Source organism: Aphelocoma coerulescens, chromosome 26 (assembly GCF_041296385.1).
Source record: "Aphelocoma coerulescens isolate FSJ_1873_10779 chromosome 26, UR_Acoe_1.0, whole genome shotgun sequence".
Lineage (NCBI taxonomy): Eukaryota > Metazoa > Chordata > Aves > Passeriformes > Corvidae > Aphelocoma > Aphelocoma coerulescens.
Window position 1 is genome coordinate 4,410,767 of NC_091039.1, and position 10,389 is coordinate 4,421,155.

Genomic DNA, 10,389 nt, shown 5'->3' on the forward strand with positions numbered 1-10,389 from the left:
CTTTTGGTGGCCCTGGCTGCCCTAGCTGACAGGGACCTGGCAGCCACCAGGCTACCCAAGAAAGAACCCGATTTGTTTTAGGATTAAAAGGTTGTTGGCAAAAAAACCCCAAAACAACCCAAACAGATGAGAAGGAAAATCCCTCTTTCTTTTTATTCAGTTTTAAATCCCAAGTGAAAAAAATAAATATTGCTGAGCATCTCCCAAGCAGTTCAGCCTCACATTTGGGTGTCACAGCCCCCAGGTTTCCAGGCAGAACTGCATCAGCATGTTGGGGATTACACACATGAGATTAACAGGCTGTCACTGGACATGCAGCTACCTCCAGGGAGAAGTGGGGTGACCCCCAGCACTGCTGCAAGAGGGGACACAGCAACAACCTGGAGCTCTGGGCAGTTTCAGCCCTTTCCAACAAGGTGCTGCACGGCCCAAGGCTCCTACACGGCTCTGACGTCTGGTGTTTAACATCCACCGACCCCACACCTCTGCTCACCCCAAAGAGGTTCTTTGCTGTCTGATAACAGCCCCACAAAGGCACTTGGGGAGTGGAGGAATCATCTTGTCATGAAACTGATTCAAAAATCCCTGTGGAGGGTGTGGAGGCAGCAGAGTGGACAAACAACCCATGCAATTGTATGTGATGAATTTCCTTCAAAAAAAACAGAGAACTACTAGGCCAAAAAGGGAATTCCCCTCTGTACCATGAAGTAAAACTCCACAAGCAGAAGAGGAAGCAGGTAAGGAACCACTGCCAAGTATCACAAATAAACTGGCTGAAAATCCCACACTGCCTTCTACCACCAGCCTAGGAGAGGTCTTGGACAAAGCTCCAGACCATTCCCTTCACACACACCACTATTAAATCAGGACAAGGACAGAGCCAGTCCTGGCACTCCCACCACCCTTGGCCAAGGTTCTGCTGAACTACAAAATCTGACTGATGTTTTATGCTGCATCCACCTCTCTGCACTGTTCAGGATGGATTTTAAAGTTCTTGAAAGGGTCAAGAGAGTCAAAAGCAGAGTTTTCTGTGCAGGTGCTGCCAACCTCCATATAAACAAGCAGTCTTCCACCAGCATGTGCAGTGTTCCCAGGGTTTGCTCCCAATTCTCCTTACATGATTGTTATCTGCATGCACACCTCAAAGGAACCCACAGCTGATAAGCTGCAGCCAGGAGCAAAACCAGGGCTAAGAAGGGTCTTTCCACAAGCCAGTGGCCATCTCCATGTGACCGATAGCCACGGCCAGACGGAGCACTGGGGACAATGACACCGAGGTCACTCGGTAGAAGCTCTGCAGGGAAAATGCAAAGATCAGAGCCTGCTACCTAATAAAGCCACAAGAGCAGGCTTAGACCTTGGTGATCATGGCACAATTTCTATTTATGTCGTGTTTTGGGCAGCCCTACAATAGCTTCACTCTACTCAGCCATTAACTCACTGGAATGCAAACACATCAACAATCTGGCTCCCTGGAGGTTTCTGTCCTCCAGCTAAATGTGGCCTTTGAAGCCTCATCAGTCCACTGTCACCTAAAATAGCTTAAGAGATTCTTATATAAAGAAATCTGCGCTCTCAGCCCTAAGAGTGTCACCTTATGCTTCAGAGTTCCCTTCCTCTGGCTGGGATCTAAATATTAATGAGCAAACCTGAAGCAGTCACATGTCACACCTGCAAGTTCTGATTCTCCTTCTCCCTTTGTAGATGTTTATGGATTTTTAAATAGCTCCTGAAGTATGCAATGCTTCAAAACCTCCATTGAAACCCTAGCTCTGCCTCTGAGTATCCACTCTCTCCCATCCTTTTCTTCCCAGTTCTCAAACCAGGAGGTGCCTAGATGAGGTTTCCAGTGGGTACTTTCAAGAATACAGGATAGAACTTTGAGCACAGTGATGCCATACAAGCACTTTCCATTAGGGCAATGAGAAGTGTCATCATCACCAGAAATGTGTCACACACAGCAGGGCCCCTAGCAGGCCTGGAAAATGGGAAAGAAAGGTGGATATAAAGCAGAACGTCCAAATTTTCCAGCTAAGTTCAGCTGGAATTCACCTAAATCCCACTCTCCTGCACCCAGAGATCTGTAAATCCCAGCAGATCAGATACACAAAGCAGCAGCCCAGCCTGCACCACTCCAAAAAACGGCTTGGCTGCTGGGGAGGAATGTGGACGTGCACAGAGCTTGGAATGAGCTGAGGTAAAATCAAGACAGCGAATTAAGTCCAGAATTATCAACTTCGTGCAGCCTCAAATCAATGTCCGTCCTGGTTCAGCGACGTGTTTTGGGCAGTAAGAACTCAGGAACTCCCCCAGGGGTTGTGTCCTGCCTGGCCCCCACAGCCCTGCCCTGCCCCCATCACAGGAGGGCCAGGCTGAGCGTGGCAGGCCTGAGGGAGAACAGATACAGAAACACCTGGAAACACATTAATTGTTCAACCAAGACACCTCTGAGCCCCAGGGAGCGTGGGGGGCTGGGATGGCACTGCCCAGCAAGAGCCCCCTCACACCAGGTGCTGCCAGGAGGCCCCGGGTGCTCTGTGGGGAACAGATGCCGCTCGCAGGGTCCCACCTCACCAGGGGGAACCCAGTGAGGGGTGGGCTGTGGCTGCTGCTGTGCAATGAGTGTCCTCCTTGCAAGGAAGCTGTCACCTCCTGATTCCTTTTGGTGCTCACCTGAGAAAGGAAAGACAGAAATCAAGAAGAGGAAAGCCACTGCCATGCACACCACGGCACAGCTCCATCATGGCTCTGGCACAGCAGCCGTGGCACCTTCTGGTTTCCCACCCCTGGGGCAGCCCAGGGTGCAGAGCCTGCCATCCCCCATGACAGGGACCCCTGTCCCCACCTCACCTGGCCCCTTCCAGCACAGCCTGCAGCGACTTCTTCAGCGCCGCGTTGCTCCGATGCAGGACTGCAGCCAGACTGCTCCGGTGAGCTGGGGTGACCTGGGATGGAGGCAGCATGAGCTCAGGGTGCTGCCCTGCCAGGAGCCCATCTGAGACCTCTGGGCCAGGTTCCCAGGCCAGCTGCAGCCCTGGCTGGTGGCTCACCAGGAGCTGCAGGACCTGAGCCTGGCCTCGCTCACCTGGCTCTGATACGCCGTGAGCACGGCCGTCACCAGCTTGGCGTAGTTGAGTGACGTGGCAAAGGCTGGGGCCTGCTGGCACAGAGTCAGGACCAGGAGATCCAAGAGCTCAGGGGGCAGCACCTCCTGGAAAAGACCCAGGAGCAGGTAGGAGAGTGGGTCCTTTCTCCAGCACTGCTGGAGTTGTCAAGGAAACCCGTGGGACAAGGCGGGCCCCTCACCTGCCGCCCCAGCACGGCCTGCAGTACTGGCAGGAGTTTCTCTGACAAAGGCACCTCCAAGACTTGGCTGGAAGGACAGTGAAGAAGAAAGGTGCTGCCCCATGGCCTTGCTGGTGCTCCCAAATGGCTGGAGCCAGCTGGACCCATCCAGGTGGGCGTGAGGCCAAAGCAGAGCTGTCAACCCCGTAACCCCTCACCTTAGCACCAGCTGCACAGAGTGTGGCTCCAGGCACTCCTCCACCAGCTCACACATCAGCTTGGTCTGCTCAGCACCTGCAAGGGCAAAGCAGCAGGGAAGAGCCTCCAGAGGCTGCCAAATCCATGGGGATGTGCCTGGCCGTTCCTGGCACCCGTTCACCCAGGATTATGACCCAGTCAGGACAGGCAGAAACCATGCAGTGCCTCCTTCTGCTGCTCAGGATAATCCTTCTTCCTTTGCCCAGCTGCAGCAAGGGTTTTAACAGCACCAGTCTCTGGGAAAAGGGGATGCTACTGTGGCAGGGGTTCACCCCCTCCTCACACCAGCATAGCCACCCTGGGGCAGTTCTGGCCCGAGCATTAGGAGCTGTCAGGAGCCCTCCAATCATGGAGGTATGGGAGCTGTCCTTTGGGAAAAATTAAGCCCCAAGCCAGCCTCCCACTCCATCTCAGTAAACCCATCTCCCATCCCAACCCCCAAGTGTTCACCTGCCCAGAAAAAAACAGCCCCATGGTTCCTAACACACATTCCACACACAAATGCCTCCCAGGAGACAGCACCCTGCAGCTGGGCCCCTCTCCAGCTCCCAGAGGCAGCCACGCCTCCCACGAACCCACCACACCTTCCCCTGGCTCCTGCAGCACTGCAGCCACCAGCACATGGCAGAAGGGATGGGAATACTTGGAGCAAAACGAAGCAAGGGCAGCCATGAGGTGTCGGGAAGGCGGCTGGGTGAGGGACAGGACCTAGGGATGGAAAAGGCAGGAGGTGGGGACAGTGGAGAGGGAAACGGGGAGCAGGAAACCTCTGCTGCCCTGGCACGTACTCGCCTGAGGAAGAGCTGCTCTGCCAGGACAGCTGCACTGGTGTAGCTGAGGTCAGGGGTCAGAGCCAGCAGCCAGCTGCAGAAACACACCAGGAATGGCTCGGGGCACGTGGAGAGCTGGAGGAAGGAGCACAGCCCCTGGAGCTGGGGATGGCAGAGGGGAAGGGACATTAGGGACAGCAGCAGGCCCCCCGCAGTGGCTGCAGCAGGGATGCTTGGGCTCACCTGGCTGGGGGAGCAGTTGTTCAGGATGCTCAGCTCGGGTGGGGTGCGCAGCTCCGAGTGCTGGAGGGAAACACAGTCCTGAGTAATGCACCAAATCAACCAACCCACAAAATACGGCTCCAGGGATTTTGCCTTCCCTCCATGTCTGTCAGCATTGAGCCCACGGGTGGCCCCTCACACCTGCAAGGTGCAGGCAGGTATCTGTATCCCAGCCCAGAGGAAATGACAACAGGGTTTTTTATCCCTGTCCAGCTGGCCCTGTGAAATCCACCTCCTTTTCCACCCCTTCCGAGGCCCTGGCATGAGCCTGTTTAGAGCATCAGCTCCAGGAGAGAGACAGAAGCAACCACTTACACTGGACTCCTGCAGCAGCAGCATTTTCAGCCTCTGTCCATGCATCTGAGGGAAATGAGATGAAGGAATGGGCATCAGGCTGTAAAGGCTCACTGGCTGGAAGGGGACAGCAAACCCTACCCAGTACCTGGACAAAGGACTGGACCTCTGCTGCCAGCTCTGTCTGGGAAATCTTCCTGAGCTCCCCAACTGCATCCTGCTGGGAGCTGTCCGGAGCAGCCTGATCTGTGCTCTGAGCAGATGTGCCCCCTGAAGGCTCCTGGGGCACCTCCTCTTCTACCCCTGCCATATCCTCACATTCCTGGGGCCCCAGGGGCTCAAATGCCACCTCCTCCAGCAACAACCTCTTCCCCTCTCTCTCACTGTCCAAGTCCAGGCTCTCCTCCAACACTTTCTTGCGCTTCGCACCTTGAGGCACAGAATCAGGGGCATCAGGCTGCTTGCTGAAGCACCAGTTCAGTTTTCTTTGCCCCTCTGGTTTCTTCTGGCCAATTTTCTGGCACAGGTCCCTAAGCTGCTGCTGACACGCAGAAGACAGGGGAGATGGGAAGCCCTCCTCTACCCTTGGTCCCTGCCGGAGCAGATCCCCCAGTGTCTGCACCCAGGGATCCACGTGGGAATCTTGCTCCAAGGCCTGGAGCAGCTGGTCCAGGCAGTCCCCCGGCACCACATCCCGCACCACGAGGAGCAGGGAGAGGAGGTTTCTCTGGCACAAAATGGGCAGCAGCAGCAGCCGTGGCTTGCTGGGTAAGGGGAGAAAAGGAGAGGTGACTCGTCAGAGCAAATCCCCGCGTCCTGACTCCAACCCATCCCACGGAGCAGAGTCTCACAGCACTAGCAGGGAGCAAGAGGAGGCACCTAATGCCTTCACCAGCTTTTGCAGACACAAGCTGGGACACCGGTGGGTCGCTGCCATGATCCCAACCTCATGTACAAACCGCTCCACCGGGGGAAGCAGATGCGCTCTCCCAAACCGTGCACCTGACACCCAAAACTCCCGCAAAACACCGAGCTTTAGAAGCGCGTCCAACTCACACAGCCAGGGTGTCCTGCGGCCCCTCCAGCGCGGGCTCCTCGGCGCACACGGCTGCGGTGAGAGCCTGCCAGGGGAACGCCTGCCCCGGTCCCTCGCGGGGCTGGCCCCGCTGCAGCACCCGCAGCGCGGCCATCGCCCCGGCGGGGCCCGAGGACAGAGCGTGGAGCAGGAGGCGGCACGGCCGGGGGCAGCTCTGCAGCCAGGGCGGGCACCGCGGCTCCATCGCTGCGGCGGCGGCTGCACAGCTGCCTGCGGGACACGGAGAGACCGGACACGGTCACACACACCGGGGAGAGCCGGGCACGGGTCCCAGCCGGACACGGGGCACACACACAGGGGGGAGAGCTGGACAAGGGGCACGCACACCGAGGAGAACCGGACACGGGTGACACACAAGGGGGAGAGCCGCACACGGGTCACACCCGGGACAGCCGAACGCAGTCACACCGGGGAGAAGCGGGCACGGGTCACACTGGGGAGGCACGGGACGATCACAACCTGCCTGCCCGCGCTCCGCGCCGACCCCGGCATCAGCTTTAGGGGCTGCCTTTACCCGCCCTCCCCACCCGAGGGTGCGGGAGCGTCCCTGCGGTCGCAGCCGGGCGGGAGCACCGCCAGTCCCTCCGTGCCCTCCAGAACCCGGGGGCTGGCAGCGCCCGCATCCCCAGCTCAAGCCCCCCGGCCCCAAGCCCTGCCCCCGTCACTGCCGTGCCCCAGGCACCGCCGCCCGGCCCCGGGGCACTCCCGGGAACACTCACGGATGTCGCCGCGTCCCCGCCGGGCTCCGCCCGCTGCCCCCGGGCCCCGAGGCGCCGCTTCCGGCCCCGCCTCCGGGAAACGCAACGGGACCGCGCGCAGACGAGCTCTTTATGCAAATACCCTTAAATTCCAACCCAAACACCGCCTTCGCCCTCCCCCCCGGGGTGGATCCCCCAGCCCACAGATAAGAGGCCCCCGGAAGCGTGACGTTACACAACCGGTTTTATTTCGTTATTCCCGGATTTGGCTAAAAACAGTTTAAAACAGTGTCCCCCCCTCTCCCCCCCCGGCCCGTGGATATCAGACCCCCCCCGCTGCCCCCCAGCACCCAGCCCAGCCTCACCCGTGGGTCTCGGGCAAGAGCAGGGGGGGCTGTGCCCTGAGTCACCCCCACTGCACCCATAAATGCCAGCCAGACTGCTTCCCCATCCCACCCCATCCCTGCAACACCCCCACGGCTGGAGCCACCCCAAAACAATGGCAGGAGTCAAAAGCAGATGCTTCTGCCTCCCGGAGATGTGTCTGGCCACCAGCAGCACCCAGACCCTGCATGGCCCCCAAGGTTCAGTCGGAATCGCTGAAGTCAATGAGAAGCATCTCGTGGCCAGAATTGGAGTAGTGAAATTCTGTCTCCAGCATGGCCAGGGTAAGGGCCCACTCGAGTGTGCAGAACTCTTCATCCTCCTCATCAGAGCTCTCAGAGGAAGAAGGGATGAACACCTGCAGCAGAGGAGGGAGGATAAGCCACGGCCTCTTGGTGCCCAGCCCAGTCCCGGGATGTGCCACCCCACTTACAGCGGGCATCCTCGGCCGCTGCCGCCTGTGCCGCAGCAGCCGGCGGGCAGGCAGCTCGTGCAGGTAGATGCACTCTGATCTGAAAGGGCAGTGGCCACGGATGAAGAATTTGCACCTGATTTTCCTGCGGGATTCCAAGCACAGTTGTGAGTGTAGCTCCCAGAGCAGCGCAGAGCCCACAGCCCCGCCACCCGCAGCAGCACCATGCACTCACCCTGTCCGTGCCTTGAAGGTTCTGATGAGCTTCTCCTTCTCACCCACGTCTGAGATCCAGTATTTGTGGGGGATGTAGTAACTGGAGGTGATCCGGCACTCTGGGCAGGCTCTGAGGGTGACAGATGCAGATGGGTGTACCAAAGAGGAAGCAGGGAGCATGAGCTCAGCACCCACACTGGGTGGTCCGGCTGCCTCATCCAGCACCCCCATACCCATCACCACTCCCAAGTGCCTGTTCCCAAAGGAAAGTCACACCAATCCAAAGCCACATCACCAGACCCCAGGAAGAATTTCAGGGCACAGAAGGGGGAATGGTGACGACCCTCCCACGTCCCCATCCCCACTCACTTTATGACCGTGCTTTGGAAGTCCCGGCTGCGCCGCCACTTGCGGATGCACCCCACGCAGTACGCGTGGCTGCAGTTCGGGAGGATCCCGAAGAACTGCTCCTCTGGCAGCGGCTTCTCATACACCCTGTCCATGCAGATGCCACACACCACGGCCTCGCTCTGGGCTCTCAGTGCTGCGGTGGTGACCAGGGCTGGCTCTGCAGGGACCTGCAAGCAGAGCAGCACAGTGTGGCAACCCCTGGCTTTGTCACTGCCCTGGCCTCGGGGAGCACCACAGGGAGACCCCGAACCCACCTTTGCAGGGTCAGTCCATGTTGCCGTCTCCACAACTGCCTCTCTGGGGTCAGAGGAGTCTGGATCCAGTGCTGGCCCTTGTGGTTGGAAGCCTGCAGGAGGAGAGTTCTTAGAGGGGAAAAGCACATCCTGGCCCATCATCAGAGAGCTGGGCAGGCTGCTGGGAGCGTGCAGCTTCAGCAGTGACAGTCCCCACACTGGAGAGCTCTCCACAGCCCCAGCTTGGCCCGGGCTTGGGTCACAGGCAGAAACATGCACAGGCTGCTTCACCAGAACCACCCCAGTATCTTCACTCCACCAGTCCCCTGGGCAGCCTAGCACCTACGTGAGGCACCCCGAGCTTTTACAGGGACAAATTCTCCACCGATGGCCCCAAGGGGAACGTTACCAAGTGCTGGGATGTTCTTCTTGTCTTTCTCTTCCACTTCAACCCCCACTTTTGGGAATTTGAAGGCCACACGTGTCACGCTGTGGGCAGGGTGGACCGAGGTGTACTGGGCTCCTCGCTGGTCCCGCTCCATGGCTGTGGGCTCAGTGTCAGGCTCCAGGCCCCAGTGGTGGTGGGGCACCAGACCATACTGTGTCCCTACTGGTGCTGGCTCCTCCTGGACATGCTGATAGCTGCAGGAGCCCGGGGACAGAGACAGAGCGTCCCATCAGTCCAGCATGACTCCTCTAGGCTCCCGGCCCATCCTCATGGCATCAGGCCCCTCCTCACAGCCCCTTCCTTACCTGCACTGCTCTCCGTAACGGCAAAACCCACGCTGGAAGTACCTGCACACCTGGGCTGATTTTCTGTCATGTGAGAAGCGGCAGCTCTGGCCCCACCGACAGGATCCACGGGCAAAATTCCTGTTAGCCAGAGGAGCCGCATGGCTGGGGTCAGGCCCTGCTCCAGCCTTGCCCTAACGTACCCCCCAGTACCAGCTTTGTCTGGGTGGGGATATATTTTGGAAGCCCCTCTGGCTGGTGTCTGGGCTCAGGAGGAGCCAGGGCTCTCCCAGCCCCATCCTGCCTAATTTCCTGGTTAATTGCAAAGCAAAGGAAGCCCAGGACAGGGACTGTCTGGGGGCTCTCCTCGGGACTGGGGGAGCAGGGGGACCGAGGGCAGGGGCACGGAGAAGGGCAGGAGCCCTTGGCTTGGGGCTGGCAGGAAGAGGGGGCCTGGCCGGAGTCCTGCCGCCGATCCCAGCTCGGGAGGGGGGGGATGGGGAAATGGGTGGGAGGATGGATCAAGGCCATCTCAATCCACTCTCTACCCCCACAGCGAGGGGCCCCATCTCCAGTCTATCTTCCCCCAAATCTGCTCCCAGCCGCCCCATCCCCAGGCCTTTACCTGCACAGGGGTCTCAGGCAGCTTCCCCCGGCCCCTAACGGCCCAGATGCCATCATCGAGCCTGGCTCCATCTCTTCCCCAGCAGCGAAGAGGGCTGGGCCACTTCCCAGGGCTATTTATGGCCTCGGTGAGTCCCGGGTCCGGCTGGGATAATTCTCTCCTAGTAGTCGGGGACACGTGTTTTGGGCGGAGGACAAGCCCGGGCTGGCTGATAGCACCCGGGTGCGTGAGCACTGTTTACACAGAGTCAAGGACTTTGCAGCTCCTGCTGCTCCCGCAGTGAGGAGCCTGGACGGGGGCACCGCTCCAGTGTGCATCACTAGATTCTAATTCTTCTATCATTATTATTTCCCCTTCCTTTCCAGTCTTATTAAACTGCCTTTAACTCAGCCTGTGAATTTCACTTCTTTCTCAGTTCTCTCCCCCATCCCCACTGGGAAGGGAGGGAGTGAACGGGTGGGTGATGTTTCGTTGCCTGCTGGGGTACACCACACAGGGTCCGCAGCCAGGTACCCTGGGCCCCCTGGCCAGCAGCACCACGGCTCCGTGTGCCGCCAGCTGCACGGGAGAGGCGGGGAGCACTGGAAAGCTTCCCCCGGGGCACTCAAGCCGAGCAGAGGGGAGCCCGGGGGTCTGCAGCTGCTCCCTGCAAATTCTCAGGTGCTTCGCCACAGCCAAGGGCAGCGCCAGGTG

General features: G+C 59.0%; 2 protein-coding genes across 2 annotated transcripts; both read right to left on the minus strand.

The window, feature by feature from the left end:
* Positions 1 to 145: 145 nt before the first annotated feature.
* FANCE (FA complementation group E) lies at positions 146 to 6,770 on the minus strand. The gene is made up of 12 exons (XM_068995818.1): positions 6,705 to 6,770; positions 5,946 to 6,195; positions 5,038 to 5,653; positions 4,911 to 4,955; positions 4,557 to 4,616; positions 4,332 to 4,475; positions 4,128 to 4,251; positions 3,504 to 3,579; positions 3,307 to 3,373; positions 3,086 to 3,211; positions 2,846 to 2,945; positions 146 to 2,668 (listed from the first exon to the last, which is right to left on the minus strand). The coding sequence occupies exons 2-11, from the start codon at positions 6,167 to 6,169 to the stop codon at positions 2,847 to 2,849; spliced, it is 1,581 nt and encodes a 526-aa protein (XP_068851919.1). The 5' UTR covers positions 6,170 to 6,195; positions 6,705 to 6,770; the 3' UTR covers positions 146 to 2,668; position 2,846.
* A 241-nt stretch (positions 6,771 to 7,011) lies between these two features.
* LOC138098879 (probable E3 ubiquitin-protein ligase makorin-1) lies at positions 7,012 to 10,327 on the minus strand. Its single transcript, XM_068995767.1, has 8 exons — positions 9,697 to 10,327; positions 9,093 to 9,212; positions 8,749 to 8,981; positions 8,361 to 8,452; positions 8,065 to 8,273; positions 7,715 to 7,825; positions 7,501 to 7,624; positions 7,012 to 7,425 (listed from the first exon to the last, which is right to left on the minus strand). The coding sequence occupies exons 1-8, from the start codon at positions 9,765 to 9,767 to the stop codon at positions 7,270 to 7,272; spliced, it is 1,116 nt and encodes a 371-aa protein (XP_068851868.1). The 5' UTR covers positions 9,768 to 10,327; the 3' UTR covers positions 7,012 to 7,269.
* Between the last annotated feature and the right edge of the window lie 62 nt (positions 10,328 to 10,389).